Source organism: Dipodomys ordii, unplaced genomic scaffold (genome assembly GCF_000151885.1).
Source record: "Dipodomys ordii isolate 6190 unplaced genomic scaffold, Dord_2.0 Scaffold160, whole genome shotgun sequence".
Classification (NCBI taxonomy): domain Eukaryota; kingdom Metazoa; phylum Chordata; class Mammalia; order Rodentia; family Heteromyidae; genus Dipodomys; species Dipodomys ordii.
This window is the reverse complement of record NW_012267376.1, coordinates 2207675-2227955: the sequence shown is the minus strand read 5'-3', so window position 1 is coordinate 2227955 and position 20281 is coordinate 2207675. Positions and strand designations below refer to the sequence as shown.

The 20281-nt window shown below is 48.3% G+C and overlaps 1 protein-coding gene across 2 annotated transcripts in view; it reads left to right on the top strand.

Annotated features, from left to right (window-relative positions):
- The window catches only part of Tns3 (tensin 3), a 234345-nt gene extending 214544 nt beyond the window's left edge, over nucleotides 1-19801 (top strand). For both annotated transcript variants that reach the window (XM_013032977.1, XM_013032976.1), the window contains 10 exons: nucleotides 753-1390; nucleotides 2238-2324; nucleotides 5320-5451; nucleotides 7524-7619; nucleotides 8496-8573; nucleotides 9779-9856; nucleotides 13786-13954; nucleotides 16689-16757; nucleotides 16849-16875; nucleotides 18467-19801. In XM_013032977.1, the coding sequence (XP_012888431.1) occupies nucleotides 753-1390; nucleotides 2238-2324; nucleotides 5320-5451; nucleotides 7524-7619; nucleotides 8496-8573; nucleotides 9779-9856; nucleotides 13786-13954; nucleotides 16689-16757; nucleotides 16849-16875; nucleotides 18467-18611 (1519 nt within the window). In that variant the 3' untranslated portion in view covers nucleotides 18612-19801. The remainder of the gene's footprint in view (nucleotides 1-752; nucleotides 1391-2237; nucleotides 2325-5319; nucleotides 5452-7523; nucleotides 7620-8495; nucleotides 8574-9778; nucleotides 9857-13785; nucleotides 13955-16688; nucleotides 16758-16848; nucleotides 16876-18466) is intronic.
- Nucleotides 19802-20281: the final 480 nt, after the last annotated feature.

The following is a 20281-nucleotide window of genomic DNA, read 5'->3' as shown; positions in this document are numbered from 1 at the left end:
TCGGGGAGCAGCTGTCTCCAGCTGCTCAGGGGGACCTGGGATTTATAGGAAGCATGGGAAACCCAGTGGCAGAGATACTGATTGCAAGAATGGAAAGTAAGACAAGAAGGTCCTGCGTTACCCAGCAGAGGTCCATAGTAGGCAATGGGGGACCACTGGCCAGAGTTGAAGTAAATTCCTTAAAGTTTACCCCTGGGCACCTGGTTTTCTGTTTCCCACCCCTAATTCTTTCTCCTTTCTCATTACAATAAGGACTTAGCTGATTATTTGCTAATCTAAATATATGTGTGTCATGTGGGTTGCATTTTTACCTATCTTTCTGTATTCCTAAATGGGTGGTCGTTTCCACTTCAGTCTTCCACCTGCATCTGAAGAAGATGGTCAGTCCATGAGCCTCATGTCTAAAACCATGCAGAGAACCAAATCCCATATCAGCTATGGTTTCTCCTATGCCTCTGTGACAAACTTCACACAAAGTATTTGATGGCTGATCCAAAATGCCTGTGTCACTAGGAACGCCTTAGTGACTTTACTGGGATACTGAATAGCAGATGGGGGTAGGAAGGGGTGAGATTGCCTCACAGTACTCAGAATGGCATGTGAGTTGAAACTCACTTCTGCAATCTCCCACTTAATAGTTTTAAACCATAGCTCTCCTTGAGTAAATATAAAATAGATACAGGGCAGGTTAGTTGGAGATTTTCAGGTAGCTCACCTTCTCTAATGGCTGTTCGGCTTTGTCTTTCACACAGCCTGCCTTCTGCAGAATGCCAGTGGGCGGAGAGCAGCCCCAAAGCCTCTGTCACCCTGCTGGGGGGGCGTCGGCCCTCAGGAAGCCCTCTGGGTACCAACGAGTTCTCCAGCCCTGGCAAGGACTCTCCAGGGCGGCCCTGCTTTCCGTCTCCAGCACCCCAGCCCTCCATGCACAGCCATGAGCTGTCTGCAGTGGAGCCCCAAGATGCCCTCCCCCCCACAGGGAGCCAGGCCTTCCTAGGTCTCAGCACTGCCCCTGTGGGAGGTGGCCTTCTGCCTGGTGAGGACCCAGGGACCTTGTTGGCCAATTGCCATGGGGCATCGCCAGCCCCTGGTACCCCGCTGGCCTCAGCGGGGGCTGTAGATGGCAGCTTCCCACCCCACAGCTTCCTCACAATGTCCCCTGGACGCAGCAGCCACCACAGCCCAGGCCTGCAGGGTCAGGGAGTGACCCTGCCCGGGCAGCCACCCCTCCCTGAGAAGAAGCGGGCCTCAGAGGGTGATCGCTCTTTGGGCTCAGTCTCCCCCTCCTCCAGCGGCTTCTCCAGCCCCCACAGCGGCAGCACCATCAGCATCCCCTTCCCAAATGTCCTTCCAGACTTCTCCAAGTCCTCCGAAGTGGCCTCACCTTTGCCAGGTATGTGTTGCCACTTCTGTTTTACCACTTGGGAGGAAAGGGTCTGGGGTTTGCTGTGTGAGCTGGCCTGCGTGTGCATTTCCACGGCTGGGCCAGGGTTCTTAAAGAGAGTCTCAGCCATATTGCTGGCCCCAAGCCAGATATACTTTCAATATTTCCCATTCATTCTTTTAAAAATGTTGTTATTGTTATTATAAAGGTGAGGTACAGAGGGGTTACAGTTACCTAAGTCAGGTAATGAGTATATTTCTTTTTGGATAATGTCACCCTTTCCCTTGCTCTCGCCCAGTTTTTCCCTTCTATCCTCACCCACAAGTTGTACAGTTAGTTCATTTTTGGTCTCAATGGAAGAAAGAACACCTGCTCCCCTTTTCCCTTTGACTTGCAAACAGATCTTTTCACTTACTTTTATTTTCATATTAATAGATTTATCCAGAATTTAGTTATGAAGTGTTACAAATATGCAAGGCATGGTAAGACATACCAGTCAGATGACACCCAGTTTTGAATGTATTTAGAAGTTTGTTGTAGGATTGAGATGTAGCTTGGTGGCAAACACTTATATAGCAAGTGTAAAATCCTGGGTTCAATTCCCGATAGCAAAAAAGAAAAGACAAAAAAAAAAAGTACAATTAAAAGTGTGTTATAAAGTATCCAAGCCCGGTGTTGTCTGGTAGACCCATGACTAGCTTGCCAACCCAGCCAGGTCAGGTATGGTCTAGAACATTCTAGAACATTCCCTGCTTCCTTTATTGGGGGCTTGGTTTTCAGACTTGGCAGTTCCTCACAGGCAGGAGGTCCCTCCATACTTCTGTCACAATCACTCTTTTACATTTTGCTTTCATAGACAGTCCAAGTGATAAACTTGTGATGGTGAAGTTTGTTCAAGACACTTCCAAGTTCTGGTACAAGGCGGATATTTCAAGGGAGCAAGGTAGGTGGGAGGCAAGGCCTCCTGGGACCTCTCCTGTGCTGGGTGGGGTGCGGGCAGCTTGGTGTTGAGGGGTCCTGCGGTGGGACTGTGAGAGGACCTCGCCTGAGGTGTCAGTGGATTAGAACCAGACCCTCTTCATTGTGCGTTTCCCAGGGAATGCCATAACCTTGGGGCTTATGGGGAAAACTCACGCTCATGAGGAGTTGGTGAGGAATGAGTCCCAGCCATGTGCAGAGTGTAATCACTGCTGATTCCACCAGCCACCAGCTCGCCACAAGACCAGCTCAGGGCTGCCTACTAGGGGGGAAACATACCACCCATGTCACCATCTTGGCTGGGACAAGGTCAGGAAGGAGAGAGACATGCCCTCTTTCACTGTCCGGCTGGAGGAAGTCAGAGACCCCGTATTTTCTGGACACTTGGGTTGGCTCCCTTTGGGAAGCACTTAATATCTGTTTGGACTTAACCTAATGCAAAACCAGATAGAGCATCTATCTTCCTGATTCAGCCTCAAGATGGTTTTTAAAAAATTGAAATCAGTGCTGTCTTTAATGTTTTTTAAATTGACACCTAATACCCCTATAGTTTATGCGGGTGATTATACTGAATACACTTATATCATGTGTCATGAACCAAGGGGGCCATTTGCTTTCCTACCTTACTAAATGTATATCATGAAGTTATTGGCAATACTGAGGAATATTGCCACTTCTTTCTCCTTTATTTTTTAGCCTGATTCTGATCACCAAATGTGGGCTGGCAGGCTATTCCCAGCCTGATGACAAGCACTTGAGTTCACAAGTGCCTGTAACTCCACCCTCTGCCTAGGGAAGCTGCTGTCCTTTGGCTAGGTCCGTGGAAGGCTACTGTGGGCAGGGGGTGGAGCTCTGGTCTGAGGGTGGAGGAGGGGGTGACCCTTAGAGAGTTTGGTGTGGGGAAGCCCGTGGCTATGTCTGTAGCAACTAGGGGTCAGATTGGACCCCTTGGAATAGAAGGAAAGCCAGGGTCTGCTTGGTGTGTTCAAAAGGGGGAAAGTGGTTTGTATCTGTGGCCAGCAGGAACCCACCTGGCTAGTCTATGCCTGGGTATCTCAAGGTCAGAAGAAAGTCATCCCATTCTCCCTACACTCATGCCTCAGGAATGCCCAGAGATGAATGGTGAAGTGGCTTTCTCCTTGAAATCCTGCCACTCGGTTATAAAGATAATGGAAATTATGAGAATGTGTATTTCTTCCCATGAGCTCAATGAAGCTGTTGTTTTTAATGGGAGAGAAGGGAAGGAAGAAAAGCAGTCCCATAGTCTTGCCTTTCCCTGAATTGGCCTTTGTGAGAATCTGCATACCAAGTTTAAAGGCTCCGTGCTTTTAGGGGCTGAGTCCTCTTGGCCACCAGCCCAGCTTCATGATGGTGGCCCTAGTACTTTATTTGACGCCATGTAGATGGACTAGGAGGTGTTATGTTCTAGAAAGCTCTGTGTACATCCTCCTGTTGGTTAGCATTGGTCTTCTGGATTATGGAGGTGGGTTGGGCTGGGCTGGGCTGAGCTACTCTTTCCTGTTGTGTAAGGACCATAGCAGCAAAGGCCTCCTCCAGCAGACAGACCGGGGAGATAACCTGGAGCACCTCTTAGGCACTGAGTGGGGAGCTCTGGCTACTTCTGGTACCTGATAGATGAACAAGAAATGGTATGGCACCCTGTCACCTGTGTTAGTCAGCTTTCCATGACTATAATGAAGTACCTCAGACAATTAACTTATGAAGAAAAAAGGTTTACTTTGTCTTTTGGTTTTGGAGTTTCTGATCCAAGATCACATTGCTTTCTGGCTTTGTCCCACAACTGGCATGGGTGTCCCCCCATGCAAGAAGTGCGTGCCCAGCAAAGTGCTTTGTGTCCCAGCCTCTAAGAGCCCACCCAGTGATTGAAGCACCTTCTGGCAGGCCTACCTATTAAAATTTCCAGCACCGCCAGTGGCAGGCTGTGGGCACCAATCTTTACCCACAGGGGCCTTTGGGAACGTTAATAGCCAAACAGTAGTATCTTGGTTTGCCTGACCTTTAGCGGCCATTTTAGAAAGATTTGTTCTCATCTAACATGCCCAGTGTGTACATTGGTGGTGATTTTTCCACTTATACTCGAAAACATAATGTGCTTCCTCCACATCTTAGAGTAATAGTCTACATTCTGCTGGGTGTGCCAGCTACTCTGAATGCCACAAGGCAATCCCTGGGCTTCTTTGGTTTTTCTTTTATAACTATGCGATTTGCTTCTCCTGGAAAAAACTGCAAAGACGTTTTAGGGATGTGCAAAAGGACAGAAAAGAACATTTAAGAGTCCAGGTGTGGAGGTGCAAGTCTATAATCCCAGCTGCTCAAGAAGTGCAGGTGTGAGGATCAGAGACCCAGGCAACAAGTATGAAATGAAAGTCTACCTGAAAAAAATACCTAAAGCAAAAAGGGCCGGGGACTTGGCTCAGTGGAGAGCATGCCTGCCTAGCAAGTGTGAGCCCCAAGTTCTGATGCCAGGACTTCCAAAAACAAAATGAAAGGAACCATGCTTTGTTGCATGTTATTGTTCCAAGATTAATGTCTTACGATCTTGTAAACATAGAAACACTTCCAGATGAAAGAGGAAGCAAAAAGTAAAATAGAACTGACAATAGTTCCGATTGTTCTGTATCAGGCCATTGCTTCTCAGGCTGTCTGTGAAGGGTTCACTGTATTGGGTAGAGAATCAAGTCCAGGGAGCATGTGCAGGGCTGGGGGGAGGGGGTGGGAGAAGAGAACACTGAAACCTTTGCTTTGTAAAAGCCCCGTCACTCACTACCGCTAGTCTAGTCCTGGAGTGGACATCTATGCCCAGACAACGGAGTCTGTCCATTGTGGCTCTAGGATCACATCCCAGTGCGTACCCGGCTATACTCCAGCCTCAGCAGGAACTTTGCCAAGGACCTCAGTGGGTGACATCTTTTATCTATCTGTCCTCTGTTTTCTTCTAGCCATTGCCATGTTGAAGGACAAAGAGCCTGGCTCATTCATTGTGCGGGACAGCCACTCCTTCCGAGGGGCCTATGGGCTGGCCATGAAGGTGGCCACACCCCCTCCCTCCGTCCTGCAGCTGAACAAAAAAGGTAAGGGCCTCTTCCATCATCCTGTCTGTCGGGAATAAGTTAGTAAGTGACTGACCGCCATGCTCACAGATTTTCTGTTTTGTATCTCTTATTTTTTAGATATATTTTCCTAAGTATTCTCTTTGTCCAAGGAAGAATGTTAGGTTTATGAATCTGTTGTTTGTGATGGTGGGTAATGCACTCCATTGTTCAGAAAAATTCATTGGTCACCAGCCCCATCGACCTCCTTAGTTCTTGCTCCCTGGGGCCCATCCAGGGTACTTCCTGAGTGGTTTTCCACTGGTGGCATCCATACAGACAAATGGCCACTTCCCTTCTTACTCTAGAAAAAGTAGCACTTCGTATATACTACTCGAATATATTCCCAATAGAATATATTCCAATAGAGGTTGGTTAAAAGCTGTATAACACCAGGTGGCAGTGGCTCACTCCTGTAATCTGAATAAAGGGGCATAGTGCTACATGCCTGTTATTCCAGCCTTGGTAGGAAGTGTTAAGAGGGGGACTGCAGTGCAGACAGGCCCAAACAAACACTGAGGCAATGTCTCAAAAGGACCAGTGGCGGGCTAGGAAGGTGGCTCAGTGGTAGAGCGCTTGCCTTGCATGCCTGAGGCCCTGGGTTGGATTCCTCAGCACCACATAAGCAAAAAGAAAAAAGCCAGAAGTGGCGCTGTGGCTCAAGTGGTAGAGCACTAGCCTTGAGCTGAAGAGCTGAGGGACAGCACCCAGGCCCAGAGTTCAGGCCCCATGACTGGATCCCCCCTCCCCCGCCCCACAAAAAAAAAAAAAGGACCAGTGGCTCCTGTGGTAGGTAGAAAGCTTGCCTTGAATTCAAACCCTGGTGTCAAAAATAAAAACAAACACATGAAAATACAGTGATGCAAGAATATAAGCCTAGAGTCAGGAGATGATCAGCTCTGGGCATAAAGGACTGTGCGTGCTTGACCTTGCCTGCTGCTCCTGCACCATTGATGAGAACAGAGAGGAGCCCAGTGATGTGCTGGCAGTCCTGTACTTTTCCTTTCTTTTTTTTTTTTTTGGAGGGGTCCGGTCGTGGGCCTGAACTCTGGGCCTGGGCGCTGTCCCTCAGCTCTTCAGCTCAAGGCTAGCACTCTACCACTTGAGCCACAGCGCCACTTCCGGCTTCTTTTCTTTTTGCTTATGTGGTGCTGAGGAATCAAACCCATGGCCTCATGCATGCAAGGCAAGCACTCTACCACTGAGCCACCTTCCCAGCCCTACTTTTCCTTTCTTAAAGCCACTTTTGGTCTTGAAGTACAACTCCACTCATAAAGATGTATAAAAGCTTTACAGGTTTTAATGATCACCATTAAAAGCACACAAGCAACATGGCCGGTTACATGTTGCAACTAACTAACTCTGAAGCAAGCACATGGAATTGCAGCCCAGGAGAGCAAACGGGGCCCGAAATCCCCTCCTCAGTCTCCACACTCCTTCCAGCTGTGTCAGGATCATCCACATTATTTGGGGAAACTTCAGAAGCCCCAGACTTGGCCCCTTGGTGCCCTTTAGGCTGTCCCAGTGCCCTTGGGTGTGTTTGCATTGGGCTGTGAGCAGCCCCATTTTCTCTAGCTTGTTCTGTACTCTTCCCTGCTCCAGCTCCCGCCCGCCCCTCCCGCCCCTCCCCACACACACCTGACAATGGTATGCAGAAGAGAACTGAGCACAAACTGTACTCTGTAGTTAATTCTCTCCAGCAGTAGGTTCTCCAGCAAATGTATCTGGTGAATTCATGAGCTTTTCCTCTTCCTTTCCTTCTCCTCTCTCCTCCCCTCCCTTCTTCCTTTTAATTTTGCCAGTACTAAGGCTCAAACTTAGGGTTTTGTTCTCTTGCTGTCCTTTTTGGCTCAAGGCTTGACACTACCACTTGAACCACAGCTCCACTTCTGGCTTCTTTTCTGGTTAATTGGTGATTAGGAGTCTCAAGGATTTTTCCACCTTGGCTGGCTTCAGACCTTGATCCTCAGATCTCAGCCTTCTGAGAAGTTAGGATTATAGCTATTAGCCACCAGCGTTGGCTACAAAATTGTTACTTTAATTTCTGTTCACAGCTGGAGATTTGTCTAATGAACTTGTCCGGCACTTTCTGATCGAGTGTACCCCAAAAGGAGTGCGGTTGAAAGGCTGCTCCAATGAGCCGTATTTTGGTGAGTCCCCTCGAATTTGCTCTTGATACCTTGAACACTATGCTTCAGACACCTCTGCCAGCCCACCCAAGATTTATGATCTGCACTTTGTGATTCACTCAGTTGGGTTCTCAGATCTGAGGGCCCTCAGAAGTACTGTCTTTAAGATAGTTGGCTAGCCAGCGGTTCTTCAAAGTATTATTAAGCCAGATAAACACCACCACATCAGGACTAGAAATCATGTGTGTTAACAAGGTACCATCAAGGTGACCTCCAAACCCAGGCACAGAGCCTCACCAGGGCTAGGGCACCCTTCCTTCCTGGGAAGGGCAAGCCACCCAGCCTAGGGTACTCTTCCTTCCTGGAAAGGGGAGAGCCACTCCAGCATACTTGTTAGCAAAGTCCTGAGTTCTGCTGAGTGGGGATAATGTATGAGATCAGAGTCTCGTGGCTATAATCCTAGCTACTCAGGAGGCTGAGATCTGAGGATTATGGTTTGAAGTCAGACTTGGCAGAAAAAGATCATGAGACTCTGATCTTAGCAAAAAGCCAGAAGTAGAAATATGGCTCAAGTGTTAGAGCCCCAGCCTTGAGTAAAACAAAGCTAAAGGAGAGTACAGGGCCCAGAGTTTAAGCCCCAGGACTGGCACTTGTGTACACACACACACACACACACACACACACACACACACACACACACACACACACACACACACACACACACACACACACACACAGAGTTGGAGTTACCATCACACACACAAACACACACACACATACACGCGCGCGCACACATGCACACACACAGTTGGAGTTACCTTCTCATCCCTCCTACATTTGGTGAGCATAGCGCAGAGAAGAGGTTATTGATGCTGTGTGCCTCTGTTTCCTTCTCAGGGAGCCTGACAGCCCTGGTATGTCAGCACTCCATCACGCCCTTGGCCTTGCCCTGCAAGCTGCTTATTCCAGAGAGAGGTAGGTGCTCTGCTTGGGCCTCGGCGTTGCATGGCCTGAGCTGTCTCATACACTGTTGTGGGAGGAGCACACTGGGAGGCGGTAGACTAGATTTTCTCTTCTGACATGTCTTCTTGAGTAAGCCCAAAGAGAGCCACAGAGTTCCTCCGAGCTGAGGGAAGAGGAGGAGATGCACCCACTGCCTGCAACCAGATGGCCTGGGGTTGCCTCATGGTTCCCATGGAGATGACTCTTGGCAGCTGGCAATATCAAACATACACATAGCAGACCTGACGTAGGGCCATTTAGATTTAACTGTCATTCTGCAAACATGGACAAAAGGTGGATGTCACTGAATGTTAGTGATGGGCCCACTGTTTTCTTATGTTTGTTCGGAAACATCTGTAATAATTTTTTTAAAAATAGCAGAACATATCATTAGTGATTGACTCTATGGCCCAACTTTCTGAAGCCGCCTTAATTCCATGTAAAGATAATTCTCTGTAAAAATTATCTAATTAAAAATATGGATGACCCAGGTGCTGGTGATTCACACATGTAATTCTAGCTACTCAGGAGGTTGAAATCTGAGGATCACAGTTTGAAGCCAGCTCAGGAAGGAAAGTCTGTGATACTCTTACCACCAGTTAACCAGCAAAAAGCCAGAAGTGGAGGTGTGACTCAAGCAGTAGAACATCAGCCTTGAGGGAAAGAGCCGAGCAAGTGCGCAGAGTTCCGAGTTCCCCAAAATATATTAGGCAACTGGGATTTGCCTTTTAAACTTTTTTTGGGGGGGGGTCCGGTCATGAGCCTGAACTCTGGGCCTGGGCGCTATCCCTCAGCTCTTCAGCTCAAGGCTAGCACTCTACCACTTGAGCCACAGCGCCACTTCCGGCTTTTTTCTTTTTGTTTATGTGGTGCTGAGGAATCGAACCCAGGGCCTCAGGCATGTAAGGCAAGCGCTCTACCACTGAGCTACCTTCCCAGCCCTGGGATTTGCCTTTTAAAAGTTGACTACTCATATCCATGAATTCAGAGATCATATTCTGATTGCTAAATTCCCTCACTTGGCTCAGAATATGATCCGTTTCTCTGAGCATCTATTTGTCCTGAAGAGAAACTTGATTCTGCAAAGCCATTTCATGTCACCGTCCGGAACTTCTGTTATCTGTGTCTTGATCTTTTCTTGAGGACTCACAACTGTGTTTTCTTGCCCCTTCCTGCAGATCCATTGGAGGAAATGACAGAGAATTCTCCCCAGACTGCAGCCAATTCAGCAGCGGAGCTGTTGAAACAGGGGGCAGGTCAGTGGACACAGCTTCCTCTCCCATCCCCTGGTGTCTGGGCACCATCTTTATTCAGGTTTCCTTCTTCCCTGTGGGCTGTGAAGGAAGTTTCCTTTTATAGATGCTTGCACAGAGCTGGGTGGGGTACAGTTGTTAGGGGACGGGCCCAGGGTATCACAGCCTGGAAACATTACTTTAGCACCAGACCAAATTCAGCAGAATAGTGGTGAGTCCTGGATTTAGTTCGGGGTTGGGAGGGAAGTGCAGTGAGACAGGATGTGGTGACCTGTCTTGCCAGCTGTGAATGTAAAAACGTTCCCAAGATGTGTGACTCAACCATCAGTAGACATGAGTCACCATGGGGCCCACACTGCCATCAGCCTGGTAAGAGAGGCACCACCCCCAGCTCTCTGCAGAGACCAGGCTCCTTTGTGGGCGTGTTTTTGGAAGATTGTACATTTTGTTTAGAAGCGGGGAAGAGACATTTGCAAAGGAGATCTTTACACAGGTGGTTGCAGAAATGCTGGAGAAGGGGCTTTTGGTTCCAGTGGGCGTTTGTATTAGAAATACTTCAGTGTTTTATTACATATCTATATAGTACTTTATAGCTACAACTCTATGATAAGGTATAATACGCCTAAAGAGATCTCCTTGTTTTGTTTTGTTTGTACTGGTACTTTAGCTTGAACTCTGAGACTCTCGTTTGTTTGTTTGCTCAAGGCTGGCACTCTATCATTGGAGCTGCACCTTCAGTTTGGTATCTTCCTTTTTTTGCTGCCACATTGAAAGCCACACTGCTGAGGCAAGGAGTAGGGTAGCAGCTTCTAAGGAAGAATGGATCTGGTTGAGCCCAAGTTAGTGTCAGCATAGGATCAGCTGTGATTGGGCACTGTCAGTGCCAGGTAGCTGCTGCATCACAGCAGTGGGGCTGCCCTGTCTCTGATCTCTGCAAGTGGGTTTTGTTTGCTAAAACTGCATTCTGCTTCACTCAAGATCCCGGACTCTGGGATAGAAAGTCCCCTGAAATCACCCGGGCCCATAGCCTCACTAGTAGAAGCCAAGACTCAGACATAGTAGCAGTCAGACAGCTCACAGGACGGGAATCAATGTAATCCTACTCGCTTTAATCCCACGTCATTTGATACTGAGGAGGCCAGGATGACTTTGATCCAATCTCTGTATAATTTCTGTTTGTGCTTGAAACTTGTTCTTAATTGTTTCTTCTTGTGCTGAAGGAATGTAGGATAATCCTGAAAAGAAAAATGGTTTTATCAGATGTCTAAGGTTTCCTATAAACATGGTGGAAGCTTTGTTGTTCTTTGTATTTTTTGTATTTTGCATGGTTGGGACTCTGAGCCTCACACTCACTCAGCTTGCTTGCTCAGCTGGTGCTCTGCCTCCTGAGCCTTGCTGGTTATTTTGGAGATGGAGTCTCACATGCTTCTCTTTCCAGGCTTTGAACTGAGATCCTTTGGATCTCAGCCTTCTGAAAATGGCTAGAATTACAGGGCTATGCCACCAGTACCAAAATGTGATGTGTTTTTTTGCTTATGGGTCTTGAACTCAGGGCCTTGGGTGGTCCCTGAGTTTTTGGTGCTCTACACTTGAACCACAGCTCCACTTCCAGCTTCTTACTGGTTGTTGGAGATAAGAGTCTCACAGACTTTTCCTGCCTTGATTGGCTTGAACCAAGAGCCTCAGATCTCAGCCTCCTGAGTAGCTAGGATTGCAGGTGTGAGCCACCAGCACCTGGCATGATGTGTTTTTTCATCTTGGTGTTCTGTAAGTATGATTTCTTTATAAAAGCAACATGTATTCTGTAAGGTAATACAGGAAAGAAAGAAAACCTCTTTCTCATACTGGGAGGAAGAACATCACAGATCAGTCTTGTCACCTCTCATTCTTAGGGTTGTACCTCCTGTGCCCCATCCCCCCCCTCCACACACACATACACACACATATACAGTGGATCAGTCTTTCATATTCCCTTTTGCATGATTTTTTTTTATAATCATGATCCAGGTCACATTTCTTAATGATTATACAATGGTCCATCTTGTAATTCAATTATCTGGTTGTCTTATTTCATCTGTCTTTGGCTTTGTTTTTCTTCATTCTACATTGTTGTCTTGAGATAAATTGGCAGAAGTGAGATTCCAAGGTCAGAATATGTTGGCCTGAGCCTTGCTTCCATACTGTGAAGTAACGCTCCCCCCTCCCTCTCCCCCCATGGGCCTGGTGGGTACTATCCTGCTTAATGTCCCATGAGACACTGCCTTCCAGATCTTCTCTCCTTGCCCCAGCACTAGTCTATGGAATTGGAATTGGAATTGGATGGGCCTGGACCAGGCCTAGCTCAGGTAGCTCGAGGACAGCTGCAGCACCAGTCAGTTAATCCCCTCCTTAGCAGGATAGCTGATAGCTCACACCTGTAATCCTAGCTTCTCAGGAAACTGAGGCGTGAAGATCATGACTCAAAGCTAGCCCAGGCAGGGAAGTCTATGAGAGTCTCACCACCAATTAACCACCAAAAACCCAGGGACAGAGGTATGTTTCAAGTGGTAGAGCACCAGCTTGAGCAGAGAAAGCTAAGGTCCAGGTCCTGAGTTCAAGCCCCAGTCACACACACACGCACACACACACGCACGCACGCATGCTCTCTCTGTTTTGCCAGTGGGGTCCATGTGAATGCCATTCCATGTTGTACCAGTGGGGCCACTTTCATGGTGGTTGGGTCAAAATTCTCTTTTTCCACCTCTCTTCTCTCCAACTTGTCTTGTGTAGAAGACACAGGTAAAATATTTACCCTCTTAAAACCTGCTTTCAATTTAGTAAGGGTTTTATGGACACACATGCTTTCTACTTTATAGTTGTATTCATAGTAGAGCCTCTTCTGCTTTTCCAATTACCTGTGAGCCTTTTTTTTTCTTTTTCCATGTTGCTATATAATTTTCCTGGTTGCTGTTTGCTGGTTGCTTGGTATTTTCCCCGGAGGACAAATTGAAGCTTCTCTTTTTTGGACAGAATCTCTTTCCAGTGTTTGCCCTCTGTAATAGCTGTATAGTCCCAACAGCTGTAGTTGACTTACACCACTGGCTGTGGTCTATTTTCCTTCTCAGTCTTCCCAGTGCTGGGACTTATAGGTTAGTTCTAGGTGTTTCGGGTCTTCCTGGTAAGTTTGGCCACATTATCAGCCAAAGTTGGCCCAGGTGACACCAGCTTTTGTCAAAGCTCTCCGTGAGAGGGCATTCCCCATCTTTGGCTATGCTTTGTTTCCTAAGAGAGCAAGCATTTTTTGAAATGGGGAACTGAGTTCTAAACTTCCTTGTTAGCTACTATGTTTATTTCAGAAGGTTGGTGAGAGAATGAGTTGGGTGTTGGTGGCTCACATCTGTAATCCTAGCTATACAGGAGGCTGAGATCTGAGAATCTACATTTGAAGGCAGTCCAATTAACCAGCAAAATGCTGGAAGTGGAGGTATTGCTCAAGTGGTAGAGTACCCACCTTGAGAAAAGCAAAAAAACAAAAACAAAAAACAAATGAGAGTGTGAGGCCCTGAGTTCAAGCCCCAGTACTGGCACAAAAAAAAGGATAGACAGATCTATCTGCAGATAGACCTGTCTACTCTGACGAGCTTGTGTTGTCTCTGCATCCTGCATCGTCACCTCGTAGGACCTGGGGCGGGGAATTCTTTGGAATCTACCACATGCTGCCTCCCTGAGAATGTCTTCGAAAAGCTCCTTCACCACCTTGCCATTGAAGTGAATGCCTTTGGTCATTATTGTGCATGTCATCAGACTTGGGGACCCGCGATGCCTGCTGTGAAATGCACCAAGCCCGGGTCACCTGTGCAGGCTGTTGATGAGCCACCCTGTGCCTGTCTGCCTCCACCGTGTATACCAGCTGTCACGGCTGACAGGCCCCTGCTTCTCCCCTTGTCTTCCAGCCTGCAATGTGTGGTATTTGAACTCTGTGGAGATGGAGTCCCTTACAGGTCACCAGGCGGTCCAGAAGGCCCTGAGCATGACTTTGGCCCAAGAGCCAGCCCCGGTGTCCACGGTGGTGCACTTCAAAGTGTCCACCCAGGGCATCACCCTGACGGACAATCAGAGGAAGTGAGTTCTAAGAGGGAGCTGGGGAGGGCCCTGATCCCTATGGGAGGTGGGAGGGTCCTTCTCCCTGCCGGGCCATAGCTGCTGCTTGCTCTTCTCTTGTGTGAATGGTTGTCTTAAGTAAGTCATTAGCAGCCCTTGAGGTCTTCGGTGGCCAGCCTCTTCTAGGCTGTTCCTGTTACTAAGAAGGTCTCAGGAACTGTATGTAAGCTGTTCACATTTAAAGGTTTTTATCCTAAGAATCCATATTTTTTTAAAAAGTATTTGGGGTTCTGAATATTCCATGTCATATGCAAATGCATAGATCTTTTTAGTCTTTTAGATTTGCACACACATGTGCAAACCTGTACTGTGGCTTGAACTCAGGGCTTGGGTTCTGTCCCTTAGCTTTTTCACTCAAGGCTGGTGCTCTACCACTTGAACCACAGCTTTACTTGCAGCTTTTTTAGTGGTTAATTGGAGATAAAGAGTCTCACAGACTTTCCTGCCTGGGCTACCTTTGAACCTCAATCCTTAGATCTCAGCCTCCTGAGTAGCTAGGATTACTGGCATGAGCCACCAGTGCCTGACTTTAGTCATTATTTTAGAAACACTGAGATTGATCAAAGATATTTCCCGTTTCAGCATCATTATTATTTTTTTTCCTCTTTGAACCAGTACTAGGGCTTGAAGTCAAGGCCTAGTGTTCTAGCTTAGCTTTTTTGCTCAAGACTGCCACTTGAGCCACAGCTCCATTTCTGGCCTTTCGCTGCTTAATTAGAGATAAGAGTCGTGTGGTAGTTTTTGTTTTTGTTTTTAGTTTTGGTTGGTCGTGAGGCTTGAACTCTTGGCCTGAGTGCTATCCCTCAGCTCTTCAGCTCAAGGTGAGCACTTTACCGCTTGAGCCACAGCGCCACTTCTGGTTTTCTGGTGCTTTATTGGAGATAAGATTCTCACGGACTTTCCTTGCCAGAGCTGGCTTTGAACTGCAGTCCTCCAATCTCAGCCTCCTGAGTAGCTAGGGTTACAGGCATGAGCCACCAGCGCCCGGCTTTGTGGTGGTTTTAATTTGCCTGTTCTGGCTTTGATGTTCAGATCTCAGTTTCCTGAGTAGCTAGGATAACAGATGTGAGCCAGCATGCCTGGCTAACATTGTTGTTGTTTTTAAAATTGTTATTAATAAAGGTGATGCACGGAGGGGTTATATTTATGTAAGTCAGGTAAAGAGAACATTTGTTTTGGGGCGTCATTCCTTCCCTCCCTCTCTCCCAGTTTTTACTTCCCATCCCCGCCTTTAAGTTGTGTAGTTCAATTTCAATGTAGTGTCTAGTGAATAGTTGATGCTCATAGTGTTTCAGGTGAGAGTGGGGGCTGGGTACAAATTGTTCCCTTTGGCTGAACTTATAGGCCTTTATTGTCCCTGCTTACTGCTTTGGTGATGCTGGTGCAGGCATTGACTGATCCCCAGGGCTGTGGGGAATACACCGTTACAGGCTCACGCCCCTCTCCCCCCCCCCCCAGTTATCTGGGAGGTGCATGGTGCCTTTGGCCCAAGGTCAGGACATAACTGTCAGGTGTTAGTTAGGGTCCTAGCCTGTGTGATTAACAAGGAAGGCAGCTTGCTAGCCATGTCACAGGGAGGTGGCAGGAACCCTAGAAGACAGACAGACATACGCACAGGACACAGACCTACCAGAGCATTCTGCACAGGATTTTCCCTTGTCATTTCCTTCCCCAACAGTGCCTGCTCCTGGCCTGTCCCTGACTGGATAGTTTTCATTTGCCTAAACTGGGTGAATTTGAAGACGGAGTCTTCCATCCATTATTTTAGAATGGATGAAGTAAGTTTGGGCAGATTTTGCTCATATTCCTTCACCCAATAAGACAGGAATCAGAGACAAGCCTTGGGCTTAGCTAGTTGACTCCGAGTTCAGTGCTTCCTCTCCATGCTTACCAGCAGTGAACATGGGCAAGTTGCTTCCTTCTCTGGTGCTGGAATTCTTCATTTTTCACATTTACACAAAAGTACCTGGGGATGGGTGCATGTGACTTGCACCTATGATCCTGATTGTGAGGCTGAAATCTGAGAATTCCCATTTCGAAGCCAGCCTGGCCATGAAAGTCCTTGAAACTCTTTACTTCCAATTAACCACCCAAACTGGAAGTGGAACTGTGGCTCAAAAGTGGAAGAGCACCATCCTTGAGCAAGAAAGCTGAGACAGCACCCAGGTCTTTGAGTTCAAGCCCCAGTACCTGCACCAAAAGGCCCCCCCCCCCACACACACATACACACACACAAAAAGGAAACCTGGGAATTCAGCAACACAAATAAGAAGAGCAAAGGAAAGACGCCAGGTTTGGCCTGGCCTCGTGAGCTGAGTTGAGGCTGTCTCAACCACTCCCTGTGTCCGTGTGGGTACCATGCTATGAAATCAGCAGGATGTCTTAGGATGCTGTCTTCATAGGCCATGAGACTGAGGCTGGACGGGTTTGGGGGCCCAGGATGCCTCTCTGTGCCCATGTCTCCCCCTGAAGCCCCTTGGGGCTCCTTGATGCTATCCTACATGCCACGTGGCCTGTTGACTCTTCCCGAGCACAAAGCTTGCCTTTCTCCCTAAAATACAAATGGGGAAGTATCAAATGGTTTCTACCCCCACTGATCTTCACCTATGGGGAGATGGGGAGCCATCGTCACATCACCCATCCCTCCCAGTACCCCAGTAACAGGAGCATCCCTCTGTTCCCACGCACCCCACAGGCTCTTCTTCCGGAGGCATTACCCCGTGAGCAGCGTGATTTTCTGTGCTTTGGACCCACAGGACCGGAAGTAAGAAGTTTACATTTTAATTAAGTGAGACAGATCCTTTGTTTTACCTTTTTAACTTAAAAATTAACCTCTTTTCTCTTTAATTCTCAAGGTGGATCAAAGATGGTCCTTCCTCCAAGTAAGTCACCGCCTTTATTTTTCACATATTCTCTCTGTTTAGAATCATAGTCCAAAGTTGAATTTAGTTCCAGCTTTCCAAAAGAGATTCCTTGTAAGAAAACCAGAGTCAGATCAGTAAGATTGTTTGCTTGAAAATACGAACAGGTCAGGTCCTGGTGTCTCCTACCTGTAATCCTAGTTACTCAGGAGACTGAATTCTGAGGATCACAATGCAAAGGCAGACCAGGCAGGAAAGTCCATGAGACTCTTATTTCTAATGAACTTGTAAAAAGTCAAAACTAGAGCTGTGGCTCAAGTGTGAGCCTTCAGCAAAAGAGCTCAGGGACAGTGCTCAGGCCTTGAGTTTAAGTCCCAGGACAGACAGACAGACAGACAGACAGACAGACAGAGCTAATTGTGCCTGCTGGCCAGGATGTGAGTAATAAGACAGATCGCTCATCCTTTCCAGCCAGGTGGGAGTGTGGGGTGTGGTGCTCAGAGCTGGGAGGAAGAGCACAGCTTGAGGTGTGTTTTCTTCAGACTTTTTTTTTTTTTGTCGGTCGTGGGGCTTGAACTCTGGGCCTGGGCGCTGTCCCTCAGCTCTTCAGCTCAAGGCTAGCGCTCTACCACTTGAGCTACAGCGCCACTTCCGGTTTTCTGGTGGTTTATTGGAGATAGGAGTCTCACGGTCTCTCCTGCCCGGGCTGGCTTTGAACCGCGATCCTCAGATCTCAGCCTCCTGGGTAGCTAGGATTACAGGCGTGAGCCACCAGCGCCCAGCTTTCTTCAGACATTCTTCTGGGAGGATTCTTTCCCAGAAAATGTGCCTTTGGGGGGAACAAAGGGAGTCTGTCCTACCCTCCCATTGGAGGGTAGTTTGCAGCTATCTGCAGTTCTGTCCTCTGCCCAGTTTTAATAACCTCACTGTCCACTGTGGGCCTCATTCCCTTTGATCCCTTCCCAGAACTCCCCGTTAGTGTGGTGAGTGCTGGTAGCCTCCTCTGAGCTCCAAAGGACCATGTTCCCAATACCTTTGGGCCTCAGGCTTGTAATTTGGGGTGTCAGTGGCCTAACCCTTCCGTGGTGTGGAAACTAAGCTGAAACAAAAACTCCTTTTTTTTTTCTTAGAAAAAGCAGAGAGATCATTGGCATTTTTTTTTTTTTTTTTTTGCGGGAGGTGGGAGGGAATGATCCTGATTGTGTTAAGCTTCAGACTTTTAAAAGCCTATTAAGATGATGGTTTTCTTAGAGAAATCAATTTCTTAGAGAAAGAACTAGGTACAGCTTCCTAAACTGGGTATATGTGGCCAGAGAGGCTTAGGAGACATGAGAAGAAGTCTTGGCCTATTTCCCTGGGGCCCCAATGGATGAGGACTGCAAGACTGGGTGGGCTGGGACTTCTGTGTCATCTCCCAGACCTGTAGGACCCCCACCATTGGGACCCTGAGTCCCCCATGTCCACCAGCGCCCAGGAACTTGGGTTCCTACCCCATGGGGAAGCTGTGGGTGGGGTACACTAAGATGAGTGTGTGTTTTGATTTGGGGCAGGGAATGTAGTTTGCTCCCCCCAGCTCCAGCTTCTCCTCTGATCTGAGCTTTTCTTCCTGCAGAGTCTTTGGATTTGTGGCCCGAAAGCAGGGCAGTGCCACCGACAACGTGTGCCACCTGTTTGCAGAACACGACCCAGAGCAGCCAGCCAGCGCCATAGTCAATTTCGTGTCAAAGGTCATGATTGGCTCCCCAAAGAAGATCTGAGAGCCCCTCCTAGCCCAGAACCCCCACCAGATGCCTCTTGAGATGTTCACAATGGCAGTGGGATGAGGCAAGGCCCTCCCTTTGTAACACCCCAATACTCTTGACAGTCCACACAAACAAGAACAATGTCAGCAAGGGTTGACCTTTTCCTGAGAGGAACTTATCCACCACTTGTCTGTAAAGCACTTTGGAGTAGAAGGAACTTGGCCCAGGGGTTCCTGGCCAGAAAGCCAGGGGAAAGTGCTGTGCCAGGAGAGAGCATGGAATGCGAGGTACCCCGTGTTCTGGCACACCAGCCTCGGGGAGGGCAGAGTACTGAACCCACTGGGCAGGAGCCATCTTGTGCATCAACGCCCGAGGCCGGCATCTCCCTCCCTCCCTGTGATCTTCCCACCACTGAGATGTGGATGAAACTGAGAAAGGGACGCATGTTTGAAGAAGGTGCGAGCAGGTCAGACCCTTCCAGAAACGAAGGGGCCGTGGACGAGGGGACAGCACTGTGGGCTACGAGGATGAGGGCGGCTGGATCCCAGGCATGGAGGAGTGTGCAGAGTCAAGAGACCTACCTACCGCTCGTGGGGAGACTCTGGCTCTGTGCATAGATGGAGCGCTGGACTGGAGAGAGCCCGAAAGGACCTGGAGGAGAAGGGAGAAGAGGGAAGCAAAAATGCCATTTCTATCTAATTTATATTTTACTTAATGCCAAATTATTTATACAGTTTGCCATTGTTTGACGGCAGCTGCAGTGTTCAAGATGTTTGTCCCCTCATGGGCCCCCGACCCCTGACCTCTAGAAGACAAACAGTGGTATGGGGGTGACCTGAGAGTCCCCCACCTGCGGTACTCTGAACAGGCGGCTTTGCTTTCGGAAGCCCAACCTGTGCTTTGTATATGGACATGCCTTTTCCAGGCTGCTTGCCTCGAGTCCTGGGAATGCTGGGGTGAGCCTCTCACCCACAGTGGTCCTGGCTGGAGTCCTGTGCAGGCCTGAATGACCTTTGTAAGGTGCCCCCTTGCTGCTTCGGGTGGCACCTGCAGCTTCCCTGTGTCACATGACACTCCGGGAAAAGAGCAAGAATTCCAGCCGGGCGCTGATGACTCACGCCTATCATTCTAGCTTCTCAGGAGGCTGATCTGAAGATCATGGTTCAAAGCCAGCCCTGGCAAGGAAAGTCCATGAGACTCTTAACTCCAATAAACCACCAGAAAGCTGGAAGTGGCGCTGTGGCTCAAGTGGTAGAGTGCTCGCCTTGAGCTGAAGAGCTGAGGGACAGCGCCCAGAGTTCAAGCCCCACAACCCATCAAAAAAAAAACCCAAAACAGGAATCCCAGTCTTATAGGCTCTGATCAGTGACACTTCTCTGTGTCATCCTGGCCATGGAATTGGGTGTGACAGTGACAGATCATGCTCAAGTGCATTTTCCAATAGCCATCTTGCTCACCTGCAGCTGTCATGGGTTTGGGAGCTGCGGTGAGCCTGGGACTTACCAGTATTGAGAGACGGAGCCAGGCCGTGTGGAGACAAAGCTGCAGGCTCCTTCCCGCACAACCCATTGTGGTTTGTGGGAGCTTCAGTTGCCTCCCACCCCCATTATGACCCATTCTGAAATACCTGTTCTTCCTAGTGTTTGGAAGGTCACAGGCACACAGGTTACCAAGATGGGCTTGGG